A 23,721-nucleotide genomic window follows, 5' to 3' on the forward strand; every position below is an offset into this window, starting at 1 on the left:
AGGCAGGCTTATCAAGATCTGAAGAACCTGACGAGGATGCAGGACCTGATTGACAAGCTGCAGAGCAAGGTCAAGAGCTACAAGCGCCAGTTTGAGGAGGCGGTAAGTGCCCATCCCCACCGCTGCTCTCCTCCGGGGCCAGAGGACGGTGCTGTCCCTCGCCGGGGCTGCCTGCGATGGCTGCAAGAGAAAGGGGCCATGAGGTTGGTGTGGGGAGCTCGCAGCCTGGTGTCCTGGCTGGGCCCCATGCACCCACCTCTCCCCTCACCCCATCCAGGAGCAGCAGGCCAACTCCAACCTGGTGAAGTACCGCAAGGTGCAGCACGAGCTGGACGATGCAGAGGAGCGTGCCGACATCGCCGAGACGCAGGTCAACAAGCTGCGCGCCCGCACCAGGGAGGCCATCACCTCCAAGGTAAGCCCACCCGGCTGCGGGGACGGGGAAGCAGGGCAGGGGCTCCTGCCATCCCTGGACCCAGGGGAATGGTTGCATGCTGCTCAGCACTGCCGTGGCCAGGACCTGAAGGGTGGCAGAGCTCTCCCTGCCTCCAGGCCCAGGCTCTTACAAAGCCATTTTGGTTTTTGTTTTTGCCAGCACGAGTAGGAGCGCGGCTGCCTGCCCTGTCCTGTCCCCAGCTGCCTGCTGTAGGTCGGAGGCAAATGGCTGCAACAGTCACTGCCAGCTTTGCACCGCGTGAATAAACGTAGATCTGCCAGGCCTTGCTCCGTTGTGTCTGTCATAGGGTAACCAGGGCCTTGGCCTCTGCTGGGGGAGATGTGGGGGGCAAACTGGGGTCCCCGGGGCCACGTTTCACAGCCGGGTAGGGTCAGGAGAGGCACCGGCCTCCCCTCTCCCTGCTCTACAGCCCTGGCTCGGCTCCAGGCATTAGGTGGGTGTTGGGAAAAGAGCCCTTTCCTCGTTCCTCCCCACCACAACACTTCTGCCCTCTCTCAGCTGCAGGGGACCAGAGGTGAGGGGTGAGGGTGGAGGGCAGGACAGACCTCACTGAAACTGATGCTTCTGGGGAGAACACAAACCCCCCTAACTACAGCCCTGCAGGGCAGAGGGGGGGTTGTTACGGCTTCGGCAAAGGGACTGCAAAGAAAGACATCTCCACTCGTTTCTTTAAAATAGATTTCTTTAATAGTTTCCATTTAATATGTTTATTTGCAGTTAGTAAATTGGCATTAATCTGGGCAGCACGAACCTCAGCAATCCGTGGGGACAGTGCAGACTTTCAGAAGTATTTGTTAGTGACAGGGGTCCCACCTCCCGCCCCATCCCAGCACGCTGCCTGCCCCAACCTCTCCCCAGCACCACGCAGGACACTTCCTCCCTGTGCTCTCCATAAATAAGACAAAACAAGGATGAAGGACAGAGCTGTCTGGTCCCTCTCAAAACGACATTCTTGAGGCATCTGGCACGGACAGGAACATGGCCCCCAGTTAAAACGTGCCCGTGACCTTCTCTGCAGGCAGAGCCTTTCCCCTGCAGCCCAGCGTGCTCCCTCCACAGAGGAGCTGCTGTGGGTTTCTTTCCTGTGCCCTTCTCTGCAGCCAGCCAGCTCGGCCTCCTGTGTCAGCCTGAAGGCAAAAGGAAAGCCAAGCTGCTTCTAGCAGGTGAGGACCCAAAAGTTCCTGTGCTCGCCGGCTGGGGAGGAGACCCACGAGGCAGAAGGCAGGCTGGCGTGAGTTCAGCTCGGCCTCACGCAGGCCGAGAGCCAAGGAGAGAGGCAGCTTGGCCCCTACCTGTACTTTACATAAATAGGGAGATGGACATGAGACTCTGCAGATTTATAGCAGCAATCGTTGGATGCACCAATTAACTAGACTATGGAAAAGGCATCCCTTAACTTAAAAAGCTTTTTAATTTGAAGCATTTATTTTAAGTGTACATCTATTACAGTTAAGAAGCAAAGATACACCAAAAACACAAATACCCAAGAACAAAAGAAGTACAGGTGAGAAAGAAATTAGCTCAGGGGAGGGAGGGAGCAGGGTAGGGGTGACCTGATGAAGAACAGAGAGTTGCAGCTGCCCTAGCGAGGAGCTCCCCAACACGACGGGTGCAACCGGCGTAACCTCACTGGAGCAGGGCAGAATCTGCCAGGGGAATTCAGCCCCCCAGGGAGGGACACAAGGATCCCCAGGAGCTCCCGCAAGCAAAAGTACTGACTGCAAGTCCATAGCAGGACACCCAAGTGTGAGGTAAGCGAGAGGAGAAGGGTGACTTCTAGAGAGCAAGTCCTGCACCTGGGGCTGGAAGCCTCATTCACTCATCCAGACCCCAGCACAGGGAGCCTCAGAGTGGGTTTCATTCTGCTGGCAACGATTAAGAGAGAAAACACTACAGCTCTGGGACATCCTCGCCGCAGGTCCCCTCTCCAGAGCCTGGAGAGAGCTGAAGTCAAGTCATGTCATCAAATAAGTTAAGAAAATAATAATAATAAAAAATTCAGATGCATGTTTCAAAGAAAACTGGTTTCTTTTAGTTGGAGCTGCAAGATGCATTATTTTTTGACTTAAATGCAGTGGCTCAGGACTTCAGACGGTATCTCATTCCTGGGAATTAACGTTGGTCAGCTAGCAGGGCACATGCAGGTTTGGCGATCAGGACAGCCAAAACCCAGTTCTTCCTTTCCCAACATACCCTACAAAGTTACTTTCAACCAGGAGTGTTTATTCCCAGCATTTAACACATTCTGATTAAAACAGATCCAGGAAAAATAACATCTCCAGTAAATATTGCACTTCAAGATTAATGTGTGTGTTGATATTAAGGACTGAAAGCAGAGACTGACGTAAGACTTCCAGGCATAGCAGGTTAGCATCAAGAGCAATGGTCCGGAAAAGGATTTTAAAACCAGATTAGTTACCCAAGAAGGGACAAGCCGCAAAGTTTAAAAAATTAGTACATTTTAATGCTAGTGCTCTGTGAAAAAGCCAACCCATGTTGCAATTCCACCACTGCTGAAATGTCTCTGTTCTCCGCAGAATTGTAAAACACCTTCAGATGGGAAGGATCTGCAGGAAAGACAGCAGGAGCAGAGGTTCTCTCCTAACGCACAAACAGACAAGATTTAGTACCAAACGATCCAAAAGTAGATGGTGAAGAGGTGACTGGAGCTAGGGGCTCTCAGGAATTAAAAGCACACACACTCACGCACACACGCACACACACTCACACTCCAACCAACCCTAAACCCCCGATTCCAAACCCCAACAGAAGAATTACACCTGAAGGGAGTCCTCGTGGTGGCTCTGCACGTGGCTGGTGTCAGACTGGCTCCTTGGACCTCACATTTGGAGGGCAATTTCTGTGCTTTTTGACTTGCTAATTCTGGTAGCCATGAAAGAGAGCCACAACTAAATTGGCACATACAGAGTATCCTCATCTGTCAGCAAAAAAAAACAAAACCCAACTCTGACCAGCCACGCTGGGCTGGAAGAGAGAAAAAATAAAAATAAAGAGGCTGGTTTTTGCAGGTGATTATTTTTATCCCAGAACAACTGGAAGATACATCCCTGAATGTGTTGCCCAGAGAGCTTTCCAAATCTCATCCGTTAGAGATCAGAGATGGGGACTGAGAGGGGGCTGGGGTTTTGACAACGCAGTAACGCTCCACGGTTCCAAGCCGCACACGCACACACACACTACACAGCGTATCCCTGAAAATCCACGGGCTGCGAGGTACCCTCCAAGCGCTGTCCATCAGAAGCCAGAGCGAAGAATTACTCCTCAGAAAAGTCTCTGTCAATGTCCATATATGCCTCGTCGATGTAGCTAACTATGGCACAGGGGGATGTCCGGTCTGGACTGAGCAGTATAGATACAGTCTCTTTCCAGTAGGTAAAACTAATACATGAGCTCTGTGGGGAGAGATGAAGAGGCTGGTTAGCGTCATCCACTGGCACCAACATGCAGCAGAAGACACATCCCAAAAGCATTCAGCGGAAAGAACTGAAAATTGCTTCCTATTCAGCCTGACTTTCCTTGGCACACGGTTTAACACCTCTGATTAACCATTCAGTCCACCCTCCCTGGGGTGTGGAGCAGAAGGGGTGGACGTGGAACCAACCACACCACCTACAACCAACCTCCCACTATCCAGCTACAGGCAGGGACTCCCAGCACCTGCAGCAACAACAGCCCGGTTCAGAGCAGCACAGGGTGACCACCACCCCAGCAAGCCTGCGTGGACCAGCAGGCAGGGCTGCCCATGAGCAGCACACACATACAAGCCTCAACTTCTCCTTTGCTGTCCAGTCCAAACACAAACTGGGACATCACGGTGCTGCAGATCAATGCTGGCAGTAGCTCCCACTCCTAGGGAAGACACAAAGACAATACACCCTCCCTGCTTGCATCACTCCAGCATCATTCTCTCATAGCCAAAAGGCCTCTCCGGCAGCCCTACACCACATCATGTATTACCCAAAGCCTTTACACACCAGACAACTATTTATTTCCACCTTGCTAGTGGCCCAAGACACAACAAGTTCTGCACTGTGTGTGCACAGCACGATGTGACCCTGAAACACAGTGATGGCAGAGAGCTTTGCTCTCAGCAGCATCTCCCCGTTGCAGCCCAGCCCACCACAGACACATCAAACCACGGCATGAACATTGTAACACGGCACTCAGGCGTTGCAGGCCCCACATCACCCTGCCGCTCCCCCAGGCCTACCTGGCTCAGCCTAGCACTGATCCCAGCAGGAAGCGAGACAAGTCTGCACCGTTCAGTGCAATTTCTCCCTCCCACACGGACTCCCTCCATCACACTCCCCCTTTCCAGGGAATTGAAGCTCCTTATTTTAACTGCTTCCAAAGCCCTAATACCGCTCCTCTTCAGGTACCTCATCTATAGGAGATTGCCTGCACTGCACTCATGTCGCAGCCGCAGGGCTGTGTGCTGCAGTGTATGTACACACCAGAGAAGATGGGCTTTTCCGTGAACACATTAAAAATCTGTTAAAGCTGCCACCCAATCACTGAAAAGTCAAGGAAGAAACCTGTGCAACCTCACTTCAGCCTTCTAGGGCATATACAACAGAGTTGTCTTCTCATCACAGGTCATTTCTTCCTCTTCTCAGTGCCCAAGATAGCTCTGGAGTGGAAACTTGCAGTCTGCTTTCCACAGGGCAGCTGCCTTGTCTTCTGGCAGCTACACCAGATACTCTTCCTGCACTGTTTCTCACACCAGAAGAAAGGGAACAGTCTGGTTAAGGTGCTAACTAGTTTGGGAGCTGGACTCTTTCCTGCCTCCACACCCCTGTGCAGGGCTGGCCATCTCACCAGCCCTGCCTCTCAAGCCTGCTCAGCATTTGCAAGTCTCACTTCTGTGTGACAGAACCAAGACCTACGGTCTTGTTTGCAGGGAAACCCAGCATCTACCTTGTGGTAGTCTGACTGCTCGCAGAAGGGACCTGACTGAGTAAGACAGTGTGAAAAACACTACAGAAAGTTACACCGGGGAAGAACTTGCTCCCTTCTTTCCCTTCACAACCTCTCACTTCCCATTTTTGCTAGGTGACTAGGAGACAGATACTGCTACAATTGATTCTTGCTATGGTAAGAGGTGCACATACATTTTCTAAGCAGGTGCTGTCTTTATCCTTGTTGAGGTAATGCTGTTGCCAGAATCGCAGGAGACTGTGGAAGTTGTTCAGGATGAAGCCTGGGTATTTTTCTGTGTATTCCATCTGTTGCAAAGTGCGCAGATAAAAAGGTAGCTTTTCTTTCCTTCGGGCCAGCATTAGGATAACTAAACTTGTGTTCAAACAACTGACATTTTCCTAAAAGTAAAAATGACACATAGATCAAACAACAACACCACAACAAACAAACAAAGAAATATCAAGATAGCAGTTGAACACATGTCCTTGCAAAACGCGGTCATGGTAAGCATGCAGAAGAGGTGCTCCTACATGTATCAAGAAAGAAGGAACATGGGTCTCCTCAAGAGATGCCAGGTTCCTCCCTGCTCCCAGCCCAGTTCATCACTACACTATCAGCAAGATAACCGCAAAGTTACTGTCAGCTCTTTACCTGCGTAAGTGTCTGTACATGAATAATATTAATGAGACGGAAAAGGAAGGACATTCTCATGGACATCTGGGACATATATGATAACAGGCGGCACTCTGACAGGACTTCTGCAACTGCAGCAAGACAAAAAAGACAATCATCAGGTACTTAAAGTTCAGACACATTGGTCCAAGCACAACAGACTGTAGCAACAAACCTGCAGGGTGGCATTTCTCCATCTAAATCCAAAATCTAGACTTAAAATAATTATTACCACTACCAAACACCTCCCCCCCCATTTCTTGTTCTTTACCTTTAGCATCAGACTGATTCTCAAATCGGTCCAGGGACAGCGTAATGCAGCGAACAAGCATGTTTGAGTCAACCAATGAACTGTTGATCTGATTTAAAAATATCTGGAACTAAAGAGAAAAACTTTTTAGTGTTGCATTAAAAAAGAAACAAAAAAAATCAGCCTACATGAACACTCATAGATGAGGTCTGACAGAACAGCATTTCATACCCTTTTCAGACTCTGTATGGCCAAGAGGCATACTAAACCAACTACTCTGTTGGTGCTAGGGGAACAGGTCAGCGAACCAAAATAGGAAGAGCTACGAACAGGGTTTGGCAAGTAGGGCAACAGTAAGCATCCTCCAGATTTTCAACACTGGATGAGTACAGTTCTTGAAGGTTACTGGAGAAACCGCCTTGAATTCTGAGTACAAGCACCTAAAATACAGGCTTCACCAACATAAGGCTTCACAGACATGGACAATTTCCCCTTCCCTTCAGAAACAAGTTAGGTTCTGAATGCCAAAATACTCAGGGTCATTAGCTTTTTGTTATCTCTAACAAGAATAAAAGGAGGTGTACACCCCCGGGCCTGCCTCATCCAGTCCAAGCCAGTACTGGCACTAAGGGCTGACCAAACGATCCCTATAGCAAGTACCTTAAAAACACTACGGAAGAGAAAAATGTCAAAGTCCTGGCACCACTAAAATCTTTTTTGAAGCTGAGTCACTTCAATGGGACCACAACTTCATACACTATTTGTTTTGAAAGAGGGAGATGAGATAGTATGGCTGCTGGCTGTAGTTCCTCCAGCTCCATGTTTTCCTACACTTATTTTGTACAAGCAGACAGTGCTAGGGAGGAATACGGTGAGGGATTCATACAGAACGAGAATTAAAAAATAAGTTATAGATCAACAAATAGAAAGGCACACGAAGTATAAAGACAGATTCTCAAGAACATGTGAGTTCATTTACCAGAAAACAACCTGAAATTAAATACAGCTTTCTTTTAAACACATTTCTGCTTCCACCCACCAAGGTCTGCCAGACCAACAGCAACCAGAGAAAATTTACAGTACCATAAACTAGAGTACGAGGTCATTCAAAACCCACCCAACAGCTGATGTTATATGCACAAAGTGCACAAAAGCATGAAAACACTTTGCATAGAGAGCTGCCCATTCTTGATCCACATATGCAACTAAGCTTTACAGGTAATTACATCAGCCATGACTTTCTGTAAGTTCAAATAAAATCAAAGAGAAGTCTTTTTGCAGTATCAAATATTAATATTTTAAGTCATCTCTATGGAGACACACGCACCCCACACACCCCCCCGCCAAGATCCACTAAAAGATTTTTTTTGGAGCCTATCTCAATGTCCACAACTATCAGCTTAACCCAAAACCCAGTGACTTCACAGGAAACGTTCTACCATCTTTGAGCTCTGACTTTAGGCTTGCCTGATCATGTTAACAGGGCAGTGTATTCTGAACAGCTCAGTGCTTGCTGACTCAGAACAGCTGGGAGCACTTCTGAAAACAGTGTATGCAGCAACATACATGCTTGTGAAGAAATTTTGGCAGCTTACTCCTTAGTGTTTATTGTGCACCGAGCTCAACAATCACACCAAAATCAGCAAATGCATCTGAATTTCTCAGTGCTAGGTTTGGTTATAAAGGCATGTAATTTGACCCACTGTGGACAGCTTTTACAAATATTTACCTTCTCATCTGTGTTGATGTACTTGTTGAACCTCTTGAATGCATCAATATTGAATTTCATCAGTTCTCCCAGAAGGTCAAAGTAACTCTGAAGCACATCTCGTGATTTGCATTCACTATCAACAATGCAGTAGAGAATATGCTGGTATAGGGGGAAAACATGTTATTGCCACAGTTCAGCCCAAGCCAGCAGTACAGCACAGACTCTGACTTAATCACTATTTAAAACATTTATCTGCAGGTTAAGTTCTTAGATGACAGAACTAAAGATAACAATTCAGCTGAGTCTTCTGTTAAATTAACTTCCCAATGATGCAGGCTATACAACTGGCCACTCCACACCTGGTTGCCACAAGCAGAATTCACAAATAATTTTCAAAAATTGCTCTATTCCGTTTTTTACACCCTTTTGAATTCAGTACAGATGAATCCTTCTTCATTGCTACGGAGATACATTACAGATGAAGCCTGACATATACTTCATTACCTCCAGGAGTCCTCGCTTTAGCAGGAACATCTGGTCTGCATAGGAGGTGGTGCCTCGCAGAAAACTTTCAACTGCCCTGGCTTGCCAAAACCTGAAAAATAGAAGAAATGAGAATTTTAATATTGGAGCAAGGGGAGTATTTTATCACAACTCTAATTTAAATCAAATTTCCTAATCCGTTTCATTCCAATCTGAAGCTGGAAACAGACTTCTCGATCCTGCAGAAAATCACTGACTGTACTGGGTATGAGGTCCAATGCAAGCGCTGGCATTTTCCCTCACCTGCACTGCCACCGTAGCCAAGTGCAACAAAGCCAGATCTTTTCACAGCTTATGATTTTTCAACTGCTATAAGCCATATGAAAACAAACTGACTTCCCAGTCAACTCAAAACAACACGTTACAGCGCAAAGTGAACCCACCTGAAGGAGGATTCAGCTGGTTCCTTCTTCATAACCTGAAGCAGTCTGGTCAACAAACCTCTTTTCCCATCACAGACAAGACTCCTAGAGCATGTAAAGAAATTACAGCATGAGTGGAAGGGCTAGCAAGCACCGTACCTTATAGAACACTGAATCCAGTCCCTTTTCCACAGCTTTTAATGATCAAAATCCCAGTATTAAATATACAGTCCAAATATTCATTAACTTTCATTACTAGTTCTACCAGTGGAAGAGTTCTCCTCACTGCCTTTGGTAAATATTTGCAATACCTGCGACATAACTTCCAAATAAATCCTAAAGAAAAATTATTCATTTTCTCTCAAAATTTTAATGATTTCAGAAATACCAATTCACAGCTTGTAGGAATGAAGACATTAGAAAAAAAAACATATACCACATTTGAGCTTTGGAATGAAAGAAACACACCTTTTCTGCTCAACAAATGTAAAGGAAGCTCCAAGTTCTGTTTAGGAGGCAGAGCAGAGTACAGAAACCTAGACGCTACATGAGGTAGCTGCCTTCTGTATGTAGCAGAAAAAGTATAGAGGCTGCAGAACTGCAATATTAATTGTATTAAATAGCATCTTCAGTGGAGTATCTACTGACAGTAAGTTCATGTGAAAGCAATGCCTTGATCTCATGTATCAAAGAAAAGCAAAACGGAAACAAAAAGCTAAGGGTGAAAAAGTAACCAAGTTTAGGCCAGTAACTGAGCAATGCTGCCTGTCCAGCTATACAAACCATTCTGCAGAGGTAAAATAAGATGCTTCAAGGGGCATTCTTCTACTCAAAAAAAACCCCCAGCACGCATATTCAGCAGATGCACCCAGGTTAATGGGTACATACTGTATCAGCACCTCTGCTGGGCAGCGAACAGCCAGCTGACAAAGCCCTTGTGGGAAGTGGCTTTCTTGCAGCATGATAGTCTGTTCTTACTAATACCTGACAGAGATGAGAAACTCTGCTGGTTGGAAAAAGCTGTTTACACCCTTGATCTGCTTCTTTTCACTGAATTTTTCCCCCCAAAAACTTACTCCTTTTTGAACAAAGCCAGAAAGGTTCCTGCGCTTAGAAGGAAAGGATCAGGAGTAATACAGACACCATCTCTTCCCAAATAGGCACAATATTATGATAGTAATTATAATCCAGAAATCCTCTTAGATAATTCCCTTTTGAAGCGAGGTAAATCTGCTCTGTGCAGACCAAGTCCCTGCTGACACTCTGGGAGTATTCTGACAACTAAATTCTGCAAACAATGTTTCACCTTGTGAGGTCTGTACATCAGAATCGTGTATTAAAGAGCTTATTAAATCAAAATAGTCAATCTAAAAGATACTCAAATATAACACTGGATATTCTCTAAGTGGTTTAACATGTTAATCTAATTTAGCTTACTCTAGTTATTAGCTGCTCTTAAAATAAAGACTCTGAGAAGACACACTTAGATCTGTTTATGCAGACTGGAAATGGGCATGTGCGCAGAGACTGCTCCTGAATCTCAAAACTAAGATTTATTAGTAGCAGCAATTCACGCATTAGAGGGATCTCAGTTTACTTTCTGGGTCTGTGTGAAAAGCTTGTAGTGAGAAAGGCCAGACAAACAGGCAGACCTGGCCCGTCATAATGAAGTCTGGGCCATGAACCCCTATTTTGGGTTGCTTTTGGTTCTTAAAGCGCCTTACTCTGAGCACAAGCACACTTTAGATTTGCTAATGACCATGAATATCGTACAAACCTAGACACTTCCCACTGAAACATGTCACTGAAATTAAAGCAAGTGCAGTGGACAGAAGGACCTCAAACAAAACAGGTAACATCAAACCTCCAATATAAGTGCTTGAAAAACGCTACAAGCTGCCCACCTAAACCCTCTACCCCTACTCACCTATCTGTGTTGACAACCGCATCAACTTCAGGGATGTTGGCTTTATGGGAGATTGCACTCAGCTCATTAAGTTCTTGGCTGTTTAAAAGGAGATACTTGTTCCTAAAGCAAGACAGTTAGGGAGTAGGGGAGAAAAATACGATGAATTCGAGAGGCAGACAAACGTGCAATTCCCTGAAGAGTAAAACCATGCAGCTATGAGGGTTGCAGGACTAGGCAATCAGCTTTCACCTTTCCGGCTCTTTGGAGCCGTTCATGCTCTACTCCCCTCCACCACAGCACACTCCCAAGGTAGGCCAGCTCACTGCTGTTTTGTAAGCCTCCTCCAAAACTTACCAAATAGAAGTTTCAACACTGACCAGCTTTGAGATGGTGGTTCTTTGCTGACCTGTTCAGAATCTTATGGTCTGTTTTGTAAATATTTGCTTCCGGGTAACACTCATTTTTAAAAAATCTCAGCAACAGTTTGCTGAATTTCAGAAGACTTAAATAGCAAACTTTGTCACAGCTTTCTACGTTTTTTCTCTGCCTTATAGTGATCATGCTCTTTATCACTAACAAATCTCAGTTAGAAAGCAGAAACCGCAAAAGAAGTACTCAATCATCCTGGTATTTTATTACTATGAGCAAACTGTTTACTCTGGAAATATTTAAAAACATTATGAAATGTAGAAAACAGAATAGGAATGGATATAAAACCAAGGAATTTGCATGAAATTTTTTATCAAATACTGAACTTTTCATAATGAAAATCAGTTAACTTATCTGTAAACTAAATGCACAAAAAGTCTGACAATGTAGAAACGTAGCCCAGAGGCTCCCTTTGACAGACTCCCTGCCCAATGTCAGCATGCTCCCTTAGAGCCCTCCTACTTCAAAATTCTCAGAATCAGACAAAGGTTTATTTTCAGGAAACCTAAGGGAGCACAGGATGCAGTGATGAGTGTGAGGGTCTGCAAAGAGAACCTATTCATCAAAACATAGCAACTACACATAAGATAAATTATTAGACCAGAAAGGCGACAGAGGTGCCTTCTTGCTTCAAAGACTATCTTCCAGACTAGTGCCCACTGAGGCTGTCCTGTGAAGCTTCTTTTGATCTGGATCAACAGCGTTCTGTAATGAAAATACAGCCTCTCTCTCCATGCAATAAACAGTTCTGCAAGTTTGGTTTATACACAATTCTACTGAAGTTAATATTAGTATATTAAGTACTTGCTCTCATCTTGTCCTCAGCTAACTCAGCTTATCTGTGATTTCATAGAAAGTTCATGTAACTATTTGTTTAAAAACCCTAACCAGATTCCACATTCCACTTGGTCAAATGTTACAGCTGAAAGCTGTTTTCTGTTTAAACAAGCCTGAGATCTTTGTAGTAGCCACTTCAGTAGGAACATTATCTAAAGAGATTTTATTGGAAAACCTGGAGTGATTCCTGGGCAAACAATGTCTTACGTGGAGGATTTATAATAGGTCAGCCTTCCCCTTATGTTTACAGTACGTCCAGCAGCTCCCCATTCTTAAAGCTAATACTCCACAAAAAGGCTGATTCTTCCAAGATGCGTATCTAACAGTACTAGATAGAGCCTGCACAAAAATACCACCCTGACTGTAGATACGACCAGCTAGGCAAGAAGCGCAATATGCCTCAAATGCAGATGTTTGTAAGCAACAGGACACCATCTTGCAGCACTGAATTAGAGCAACAGGACACTGACAGAATGCAAGATATGATTCTACAAGTCAGACTAGAGCAACAAGTACCCTGCACCAGCAGTACAGCATTAGAAAAACCCCAAGCAAACTGCATCACCCCTCCGACTACTCCAGCAGACTCAAGCTTCCTAAGTATGCCTTTTGAAGGCAAACAAAAGCTTTCTTCCTATTTCCAATCTAGCTTCCCCGATGGCTAGCTGACAGATAATTGTTCCCCTAACATTTTCCCATTGAGTTTAATCAGGTCTTCTCTATGGCTGGCATTTAGACAGCAATCATGTCTTCCCAGCATTTTTACAAAGGCAAAATAGTATTAACCTTTTCAGAGGTATGCTGTCTTTCACCCTGATCTTCCAACAGCCTTTGTTTCATGCTTGTTCCGCTCTGAATTAAACTTGAACATGTCCCCATAGGGTACATGTACTCTCATGAGCACACTGGCTGACTACCAACTCTCAGGGAGAAGACAGATAAACAGCATCATGAAAGCTGCCTCTCTATTTCTTTAGCCAGAAAGCATTAACTCATCATATAAATGTTTCAGTTTGTTTCAACATGAAGCAAAATGGGCTATTTTTAATCATCAACAGACATACTAAGACATGCCCACTGGAGAGCATATCCTTAGCCTTTTCATAGCAGGAGCCGAAAGGCACGTGAACATCTGAATTGAGTTTAAGGACACTACAATGTTCCATTCACATGGAGCCTGCACCATGCCTAGGACACCCGCTGTAACTGCAACCAGGCAAACAATACCACCGAGCCACAATCTATCACAGCTTTTCATACTCACTCATGGTGATCGCTAAAGCTCTGAAGAAGCCTCAAGAACTGTATCTTTAAAGTAATGTCCTAAAAAGAGACAAGAAAGGTCAAAAAATTTTGCTTCAGTATTTTTGGATATCAGTAGTTACCAAGCTGACATGAAACAGCTGAATTGAAAACCTATCCAAATCAAACCCATTTTGACAGCAGAACAAGTGACTTGCATAAATGGGGAAGACTGCACTTTACACGCAGAAATAGAACAGAAGTGGAGATTTCCTCCAAGCCTATGCATGTAACAGTTAATAATTTCTTCTTACTGCAAAGGTAAAAAAAGCTTATCACTGTATTGATCAATTTAGAATATCCAGGTTCGGGGGGGCGGGGAAAGAAACAAACCCAACAAAACAACAACAACCCCCCCCCCAAAAAAAAACCAACCCATGACTGTGATCCATTTTGTGTTCTGTGCCTCTCCTTGCTAGACCCATTAGCTACCATTTCCTTAATATTCTGGTTGTCTTCTACCTTTGGCCTCCAGGGACCACAGAATTCACCCCTTTCCCAGTTCCTAAATTTGGAGAGAGGGGAGAGGCTAAATTGCCCTCTGCCAAATTGCCAGCATAAGCCAAAGATAAAGATTTCAGTGAAAACAGTAATTCACAAAAAACTGAATGCTACCACATCTCAACTCATTTATTATACAAGCACCCAGTTACTCAATACAACTCCTCAGAATTACAGGATAGGATAAAAATCCATGACAGGATCTAAAAAGTTACTCACTGGGCTACAATCACAATTTTGATTGTGTCCATGCAGAACAAGGGCTGATGCCGAATGCTTTCTCCAGATCAGTTTGTCAAACAAGTTATTGAGGCCAGGAATCAGTCTGAACTCTGCTATCATTTTATGAACCTGGAAAACAAGAGAAGTACATACTCATTCGTTGCAGCCTCAAATACGGATATAACGTAGTCTGGTAAACAGATGGGCACAATTACGTCATCCTGTGGCAACAGAAAGAGTGAATTTTTTTTATCGAATAGCATGTGTTTGTGCTAACATGCAGACTAACCACGGTGTATCATTCGAGTAGTTTCCATTTGGTGGACACAGATAAAAACCAGACGTTTTGGGAGAGAGCTGTTAGCCAGTGCTTCAGTTAACCATTGTGCCTCTGGAAGCAGCTTTAGACATCGGGAGATCACTTACAGCACATTCAAAATACATCTATACCTAACTTCTCATCCACTGAGCATCCTTCGCTTTCTAGTTCACACAGCTGAAGCTGAGACAGTCCACTGAAGACAATACAAACTATTGATACTGGTTTTGTTCAAGTGACCTAGGCAGGAGTTCTGAGCAGAGCAGAGTCCAGCAGTAACACAACCACGCTGCAGTTCAAGTGCTGCTGCTTCAGGTTAAGGGGAAGTTGAACTTCTTTAGAGAATGCTCAGAAGAGAAGAAAATGCCAAATTACTCAGGTTTATTTATCAGTATGCCTGCCAAGCTAGGACGCGGTACCTCATGACGTGTTTGAAGCAGACTGTAGAGTTAGTCATGTAAAAAAGCTAGTAATTTTGGTGTAAATAGCTGTTAAATACCTTCAGTAGAAGCTGTGATACTTTTGATGTATCAATTTGGAAAACTGATGTAATTGTAAGCAATGTAAATTGCTTACATTTACATAAAATGATGTAAAATGTAAGCAATTTGGAAAATGAGGAATAGAAGAAATACAAAGTGGGACTCTCATCAGCTGTAGGCCTATGACAAGTCCTACCTCTTGAGATGTGGTGCAAATGAAAACCACACATGACTGGGAATCCCAACGTGCTGTAAAAATTAAGTGCCGAAAGCAGTAATGGACATGTTCCTTAAAATCAAGTCACCTAATAACCCAGGTCATCCCCAAGATGCAGAATCATAACTACCAGTATTTGAAGCAGATCACTCCATTTTCTATTTCCTCAAATACCTGAATAAATAAAAAATATTTGAAGCCGAAGCTATTTTACAGGTTTTCATTCTTACTCCTGTTTGCAGCATAGCCGATAACCTTTTGCGTTCCTCTTGGCTGTAGCCACCAACATTCCCATCTGTACGGAAATCACATTCCCACTGCTGGGCATCTCCAAATATCACACCTGAGGAAGCGTGCAGCTCCTTCCCACCTCACCCATACTACCCTGACAGATTGCAAAGCCTGGAGTCCTTCAGTGCTCCCTTACTTTAAAACACTCTCAGATACTTTGATCTAGTCACAAAGCCTCCAACCAAACCAGCTCTGAGGAATCTCTCCAAACAAAACACCCCCTTGTAGTTCCCCCCGACCCTCAGCAGCCAGCATGGCACAAGCACAACAGGATGAAACCAAGCGTGCGAGCTGCCTGCAAAAGCCTCGGCCCCTCACTAAAGGAAGAGCTCTCTATGCTCATTGTTTTAACTCATGAATCTGCTCCTTTCGACCCAGAGTGTAATCTGCTTATTCCAAATGACTCATCTCTAATTTCAAATGTGTTCAGTTTACTTTTAGTTTGCTTAACTCTAAGTTCTCACCTGACAGACGGCTGCATGACAAAGCTCCTCAGTCACAGTCATTGCTTTTGGATCACACTCACTCCCAAACCCCAAACTCATTACAACTACTCGGCTTGGGGATGCCAAGACAATCCCTGCTCTATATTAATCCTTCGAACTCCTTTGACTTTTTCCTGTTGCTGCCCAGCTTCACATGAATTGCTCTGTTGCTTTCTCACTAGAACTATTACAAGTTTCTGCTGCGTGCAGCTTGGCTCCCTACAGCAGGAGCAAATCAGCTGTTTGCCTTTCACCACAATACAGACATGCAAGACAGCCTAGAAAAATATGTAAGGAGAGTAATTTAGGGTGTGACCATAATGAGAAGGAAGGAGAGACACAGATCTGCAGTGAAACACCCACTTATCCCCAAGGGTGAAATCATCCCCAACATGGCAGCAGGTAGGAGCCACGCTGTTGCTAGCACAGTTGTAAATTTATGCAAGTTAGCCAGCAGTCAAGTTTAAACCAAGGCTTTAGAAAAAACATTCAGCAACAGGTTGAATTTGTTAGGAAGCTGCATCATGCTTCAAACAAACACCAGACCATTATGTTGATTATCATCAAGACTGAAGCAGGTTTGTGATGCCCTTTAGAAATTCTAGCAAAATTATTCCAATACAAAACCAGTACGACCTTTGGTTGCTTAGACTGGAAGACGGATGTCACAGATCCTGTGCTTTTATTCCCTCATAGAAGAGGAGACACCATCAAGCAGCTGAAATGCTTGACAGTAAGAATGCTATTGCAGACACTGCTGTTCCCTGCTTATTGGAGCTTTCCACGTAGAGCAGCTCAGCTCCAGTTCTTAATCTGACTGCCTCTCAGGATGGGGAAGGGATTCACATCCGCCACACAAGGCTTTGAAAACTTTATGTAGGTTAAGGAATGAAGGATATATCATGTCTTTCAAAGGCAGTAGATTTTACAAGAAGAGCTGGTTCTGGACAAAAAGTGTTTGGGAATGAAGTAACTCAAATCTTTCAAGAATTCAATTCCAGTCCTGAATCAGCCCTTAAGAAGTGAACTGCATGCCAGCTCTATCCTTAGACAGTTTCCCTGTTTGCATAGGGGCAGAAGTAGCAGAAGAAAAATAAAGAGTTGTTTTCCCAGGAAATTAAGGTGAAAAAAAAAAATGTCAGCTTCAAAGCTAGCTATTTCAGCTGCATTCTTTCCACCTTGTCACATTTGACAGTAACACACTAGAACTGACCCAGGGAGGTATGGAAGCCAGCACCTCCAGTTCCCTGAACAGGCGGCAGCAGGACGAGTGCAAGCTGCAAGCAGTTCCTGCAGTATCTATAAAACTGCATTCTTGTGGTGAAATTAGGCAGGGATTAATTATCTGACTTGATACAATGGAGAAAAAAAGTCCTCCTAACAGATCCATGTTCTGGTAGTTCCAGTTATGTCTTGGGTTTTTTAAAAATTTTATTTTATGCCCAACAGAAACAGTACTTCTAAAAGAAATGACAACAGGATTACGAGTTTCTTATGGTAGCGATTGTGGTTTCTGCAAGAATTGCTAGTTTCTTCTGGTTACCATTATACAGAATCTATTTCTTTTTAATGCTGAGTTCATCACATTTGTAGGTTCAGAGTGAACACGTTAGTTATGTTCGGGACTGTACTACAAATGCACTTCTATTTTAAATTCAAAGTAAGAGATTTAAGAGACTGCCTGCGGCGAGTGTTTGTGACTCCTATACAGTGGGAGGTTACCAGCAAAGAACAAGATAAATATGCTTAAGTAACAGCCCCCCAACACAGCTACTCTTGCCTAATAAAACAGCCCTTTGACAACTCAAAACAATCTGATCCTCCCAGTCTCTAGGGCATCCAAATGCCCCTGCTATTCCAAGCTGCTTTGCTGAGCTGAGCGGACTGCCAATGTTGGAAATCTGTCAAAAATGCACCAACGGATTGCTTTTCTTTTCCCTTCACAATATGCTTTTGACCCATTTAAATCAAACTAGAGCCAAGCTGCAGTGACTGGTTCTCCATAAGCCTATGTAAGGCAGGGAACAAATTATTTTTTATTTTGAAAGGAAGAAATGCAAAAGGAACAGATGAGTGGGATTTCTAGGCAGTGCCTAGAGTGGACAGTAGTGAAGTATATCTTCCCAGTTGAAAGTTTAACAACATGTTGAAACTCAGCAGAGACATGGGAATCTACTGCAAAAATCTTCCATTCACAAATCACTCCAGAGGATTTCCAAAAGTGAAAGCGGCCAAAGAAAGGGAAGGCCTGAAGGGAGTCCGTCCAAGCGGGTCACTAGTGCACCAAGAGGGGGAAGAACACCTGGCTGCAGCTCCTGCAGCATCCAGGTACACCCACACACTTCCCCACACAAGAGACGGGATGCCTCATCCCAGAGGCATCCTCTTCCATCCATCTTGCACCAGAGTGGTAGCTCTGCAGAGACTGACCACCCCCCTCACACCAGCCAGCACAACTTGTGACAAGCCCTGTCCGATGGCTCATTCTGGTTCTCAGCAATGAAACACTACCTACTTGTTTGTGCATCGCTGCAATGATGGGATTTGCCCAGCTTTACACCTTGAGCTTTGCCCTTCATGTTTCTGTGTCCATGACCTAGTTAACGAGCACTTAGGTTTGAAGAGACATCAACTTCTGCATGTGTAACCGTTTACGAGTGCTCACCTGATTCCTTTGTCTCCCCATAAGCAGCACGCAGAGAACATACAACACCTCCAGCTTATACATAATCTCGTGCATGATCTTCATGGACTGTGGAAGCTGTGTTCGTGTTGAGGTGTTGGCCAACCCACTTTCATCCGAAGACTCTGAACAAGATGGCAAAGATGTGAGCCTGAGGCAGCTTCAACAGGAAAGGATTTGTTACAGTTATTACTTTTACACTGAAACACTGCAGATGTAAGACCAGCCCGTCTCCTTGAATCTTCTTCTCAACTAAAAGTAGTGACATACAACAACCAACTAACTTAAATTAAATGCCACAGAAGAGAAAAAAGATAGCTGGAACTTTAGAGGAGATAAAATTAGGTTTTAAAAATTATTTCATTTTTCCATAATAAGCTAAATGGCATCATCCATCTAAAATAAGTAGGATCACCCATATGAATTAATAGACTACCGCACCAGAAAGGACATGGCAGAAAAGGTAATAAAAGTAGGGGTGAGATTATCAGAAGTATTTACTATTAGTCTGCTTTCATTTCATACCTCAGTACCAGTATACTTAGGCCACAGTTAAATAATTTTCATAGCCCTATCTAGAATTATACTGCTAAGTGCAGAAACAGGATACAACATGCCACGATTGCAAGTGGAAAATGTGACAGAAATCATGAGTGACACAGAGAAAGCAAATAAGGACATAATGAAACTTGTAGTCTGCAGTTCAGAAAGGAATTAGTTGTGTATTGTGTGAAGAGCTAAGTGATGAACTGCCCTGCCACAGGATAAATGCTTTTTGAACCCATGTGAAGAAATAGTAACCAGGCAAACATACAAAGGAAGGAAACTATCAAAGGCTGAACAGCATAGACACCACCTCTGACTCTGAAGTCCCTAAGCCACAAGCCACTGGACACTGAGGTAGTATTCTGGGAAAGTACATATAGGTTTGCTCGCTAACTGATGTTGTGGGTCAAGGGCTGTGACTGGGTCTGTTCCACCTCAGTAAAATTGCCTTGTGAATTCTGTTCCAAAATACCAAGCATTCTCCACTAAGCATTCCACTAAGCTGGTGTGTATAAAGGTATGTGCGTGATGCAATTTGAGCACTCACGTATTTCATTTTTTGCGTATTTTCAGAAGTCTTAATGATTAATTGCTACAAAACTAATGAACAAGCTGCATAAGGAAGAAAGTTTTCCAAAGAAGCACAGTAGCAAAGATTTAGATACCAAAATTTTGGGATAATTCTCATTACGTTATCAAATACTTTTGAGTTCTACAAGACATACATTGCATTTTTGTAATACTGAAGGGTGAAGAAACAAACCATGCGCTTGCTTCAAAGTATTTTCCTAACCTTGTGTTAACACTTCCATATGCTCACCTGGAACAGTTATTTTTTTTTCCAATTAACTTACTTAATTTTCCTGGAACGACCTTTCTTCTGTTAAAGGAGAGACTGCTTGCTTGGTATGAAGTATTTCGACCTAAAGCCATCAGCCTAAGCTTTAGAGCAAAACGTTGGTAAAGTCACTTACCTCAAACGTGTTATTTTTGTCACTCCAGGGGAGATTAGTGCTGAGGATGTACAGTGTTATGGTGTTATCTAGGTGTGCAAAGGGCACAGTTTGCCATAGGACATTTCCTTTTGCTAACTTCAGTTCATGAAAAAAAATCAGTGCTACATGAGAACAAAACGGGAGTGAGACCTAAACGCTGATGCGTCAGTCTTTCATGCAAGAAAAGGGGAATCAATACCAGTTGAAAGGAAAAGCAACACAGCAAACACTGAAGAAGGTTAAGATATGCATCAGCTAATGGTGGCTAGAGGAATGCAAGCCAGATACCTGTACTGCTCTGCTCTGCCTCTTCATTGGCCACTCTCATCAGTGCATCAAGTACTAGTGCATTGTCCAGCCACGTGTACCATTCTTCCAACTCCTGGAGGAAGCTGGAAGTACCTGTTGTTTCAGACACCTTCCGTGTTGCCAGTTTGCACAATCGCTCAATGAAGCCCGGAATATTCAAAAGTGTAGCTGAAAAAAAAAAAAAAAAAAATTATTACTCTTTAAGATCACCAACACAACAGTCATCAAATCCTCTATACCACAAGATACCAAAACATCTACATTGATAATACAGAAGAGTATGCAGAAACAAATTCCATCTGGCTAAAAAGATCCAAAGATGGAAGAAGTCAGTGTGCTCTCTTATTAAGGACTGGAAAAGAGCGTACATACCCGAGGAATAATTCAATCAGTGTTAAACTGGTTTGTGTTGGACTTACATCGGAAAATAATTAGTTCTACCTTACTCTAACCGCTTGTTTCCAGCCAATTCCCTTTTGCTGGCACAGTTGTTTTCCAGTCCACCGTGAGTCAGTATCAAGGAACTGATCTGGCTGAAAATTAAGCTGACAGAAATAAAGCAGCAGCCCTTGGAAGGCGCAGCTCCACCTCCCCTTTCCTCTGTGTAATGCTTTCTCCTTCTTTTTACCTCCTGTGGTGTTTATCTTGGAGCAAAGTGAACTAGCTAACTTTCATAGCTGGGCAGAAAGCTGTTAGCTTTTTAAGTACTAGTTTCCTGAATTAGTTCATCATGGAGCAAAACAGATGGGGAACACATGAAAGCAGTCCCAGGTTAGAGGGTTTTAATTGTTGTGGAACTGCGCCCTTAGAAACAGCAGTTCAAGGACAGAAGTCACTGGTCATCAAAACGCTTAGGGGGCTTGGGGAGGTGCTGGGAGCTGCATTTGTCCTAAAGTTTTCACAGAATACCTTATCTACAGGACCTGTTTATTATAGATACATGGGTTAAGTCTTCACTTCACTACACCCTTGCAGATGCAAGGAGAAAAGGACAAAGAATTTGGCCATGAACACTATGTGGAAGAGTTGCGAGATTTTGCCCGCTGGTACCGTCTCTGAAAGAATAAGCTCCCTGATAAAATTTTTTAAATGGAATATACAGTCTTAGATACAGTCTCTAATTGTGCAAACAAAAAATGATGAGTTAAACATTTGCTTGGCTAAGTTCAGCTCTGCAGGATTCAAGCTTATTCAGTTCAACTAATTTAAACTAAACTTTGTACCCACATCTAGACATACTTGTCCATTGCTCTTTACAAGTAAGCTCTGGCAATCACAGGGTAGAAGAATATACACCCCCCTTTAAAGTTTCTCAGCTTCTGGCTGCTGATTATACCATCCGTCTCTCACTGGATGCTATAGAGGTGGCAGTGGTTACAAATGGAGCTTTGTTGTTCACGGCTAACACAAAATGTTAGAAGATGGGAGAACCAGCTCCAAAACCCCTTTTTGCACTTCCTAAAACTGTTTGGCATGGGCCTATGTGAACATCTGCTTCAGAAGTCCAAAAGCTTTTCAGCATAGTAAGAGCTGAAAACAGCAGATTCTACATTTGAGGGTATTTTAATTTAAATCCCTTAAAATTCATACTCATTCTTCTCTGCAAGACTTCTGCATCCGAGAAGTACTCAGCAAAACAAGGAAATCCGCACTGCGCCCGAAGTTAAAGTTGAGATTAGACCCACAGATTTCCAAGGCTGGTGGTAACAGTGGGCAACATGATTAATATTAAACACACTTTCCTTGTTGATAAAGACATCCTGCTCAGGATAATGTCACATAAACTCAGAGAAGTAACTGCTCCGCCAGCAACTATGCTGCATGCGGATTTAGCTCAGGAACTTGTATTTTAAGGAGGACACTGAAATACTGACAGTTGCTAAAGGGAAGGCCATGGAAGTGACTGAACGATAGAAAACAAACCCAACTATTTTAAGCCACTCAGTTCAGAGAGGGCTGAAATGACAGAAATTAACTCACCTAATTATCAACACCATGTGAAACTGAGAGCTACAAAGTTTCATTAACAGAAAAGTCTGTTTCCAGGAAACCGCTTGAGGGAAGTAAATAAAGAAAAATGCTTTGTAAGTCAGAATGCTTACAGTATCCTCTAGAAACATATGCCACAGATATGACATTGAGAAGAGGGGAAACTTTACACATTGTTGAGATTCTTCTGCATTTGTTCCCAACACAACAATTACCTTGATTAATTTCAGCTCGAGAAGGACCCAAGTTTTTTTTCTGCTGGGCATTTTTGGCAAGCAGCGTGTGCTTGTCATCGCTTCCTGTGTCAAGTTCAGAAATTGTGACAGCAAGGATCCTGCAGAAGTTCGCAAGCTGCTGCTGATCAAAACTGGACACAAGGCTTGCAAGATTGGGAATATCATCCAGTTGTATCATTTCCTGGAGAAAGCAACATCAACTGATTAGGTCGCACGTGATACTCGGTAAGTGAACACAGACACAGCCAGGCGGCTTCAGCTACAGCTCTTCCCTGAGGAGATCTGTGTGTTATTTCAACGTTAGTAAAAGAGAAGCAAGCAGGCAGTGACAAGTGAAGAGTCTGAAACCAGCTGTGATTTACAACTGGTGTCACTTCCATTTATCAATTCCAAAAGTACAGATATCCATATTTTAAAGACTAACTATTTACATAAAATTTAAGGGCCTTTTTTTTTAAAAATTAAAAAAAAAAACCCAAACCACAACCTAATTTAACTCACAAATTACATTCAGGTATTAGAAAGCTTCAATTTTGTTTTCCACTTCTGTATTTTCTTTGAAACTCACAGATGAGAACTGACTTCTAGAATCTTTTTCTCAGTCTTTTTCAACAAAAGGTATTTTTAACAAAAAGATGTTGGAAACAGCTTTCAGCAAAGAGCATTTATGTTCAGAAAAACTAAGCTCGTTTCCTGTCTCAGGAACTAGCATCACCCTCAACTTTACTCCAAAAAAACAGTAACAAGTTACAGAATCCTGACCCTCTCCACAAAATGCAGACATACTTAATTCAGGGTTTTCCCAGGGTTATACCTCTAATATTTTATTTGCATCACATCACAGCACTAAACTGGAATGATGCTAGCAAGCAAGTTCAAAAACCTAGTTTGTGCAGAAGACCTAAGTGTCCTGTTCCTCCAGCCTACAACTTCTCAGAGAGGTGACAAACCCCAAGGTAAGAGAGAAGCACGGGAAGCCTTCTAGGTGCCAGGAAGACTACTAAAATATCTGAAGTGTAATCAGAAGGCAAGG

General features: G+C 43.6%; 2 protein-coding genes across 2 annotated transcripts in view; one reads left to right on the forward strand and one right to left on the reverse strand.

Moving 5' to 3' along the window:
• MYH7B (myosin, heavy chain 7B, cardiac muscle, beta) overlaps positions 1 to 716 on the forward strand; it is a 24,904-nt gene extending 24,188 nt beyond the window's left edge. The window contains 3 exon segments of the mRNA XM_009699126.1: positions 7 to 102; positions 278 to 415; positions 596 to 716. Of these exon segments, the coding sequence (XP_009697428.1) occupies positions 7 to 102; positions 278 to 415; positions 596 to 604 (243 nt within the window). The 3' untranslated portion in view covers positions 605 to 716.
• A 1,449-nt stretch (positions 717 to 2,165) lies between these two features.
• The window catches only part of TRPC4AP (transient receptor potential cation channel, subfamily C, member 4 associated protein), a 28,019-nt gene continuing 6,463 nt past the window's right edge, over positions 2,166 to 23,721 (reverse strand). Inside the window, exons 6-18 of the mRNA XM_009699127.1 lie at positions 22,668 to 22,869; positions 20,443 to 20,631; positions 18,596 to 18,738; positions 14,134 to 14,265; positions 13,376 to 13,434; positions 10,864 to 10,965; positions 8,958 to 9,041; positions 8,536 to 8,626; positions 8,050 to 8,190; positions 6,342 to 6,450; positions 6,050 to 6,162; positions 5,590 to 5,796; positions 2,166 to 3,870 (exon numbers count right to left, since the gene is read on the reverse strand). Coding sequence (XP_009697429.1) covers positions 3,733 to 3,870; positions 5,590 to 5,796; positions 6,050 to 6,162; positions 6,342 to 6,450; positions 8,050 to 8,190; positions 8,536 to 8,626; positions 8,958 to 9,041; positions 10,864 to 10,965; positions 13,376 to 13,434; positions 14,134 to 14,265; positions 18,596 to 18,738; positions 20,443 to 20,631; positions 22,668 to 22,869 — 1,710 coding nt within the window. The 3' untranslated portion in view covers positions 2,166 to 3,732. The remainder of the gene's footprint in view (positions 3,871 to 5,589; positions 5,797 to 6,049; positions 6,163 to 6,341; positions 6,451 to 8,049; positions 8,191 to 8,535; positions 8,627 to 8,957; positions 9,042 to 10,863; positions 10,966 to 13,375; positions 13,435 to 14,133; positions 14,266 to 18,595; positions 18,739 to 20,442; positions 20,632 to 22,667; positions 22,870 to 23,721) is intronic.

This window comes from Cariama cristata, unplaced genomic scaffold (assembly GCF_000690535.1).
Source record: "Cariama cristata isolate BGI_N322 unplaced genomic scaffold, ASM69053v1 scaffold18134, whole genome shotgun sequence".
NCBI lineage: Eukaryota > Metazoa > Chordata > Aves > Cariamiformes > Cariamidae > Cariama > Cariama cristata.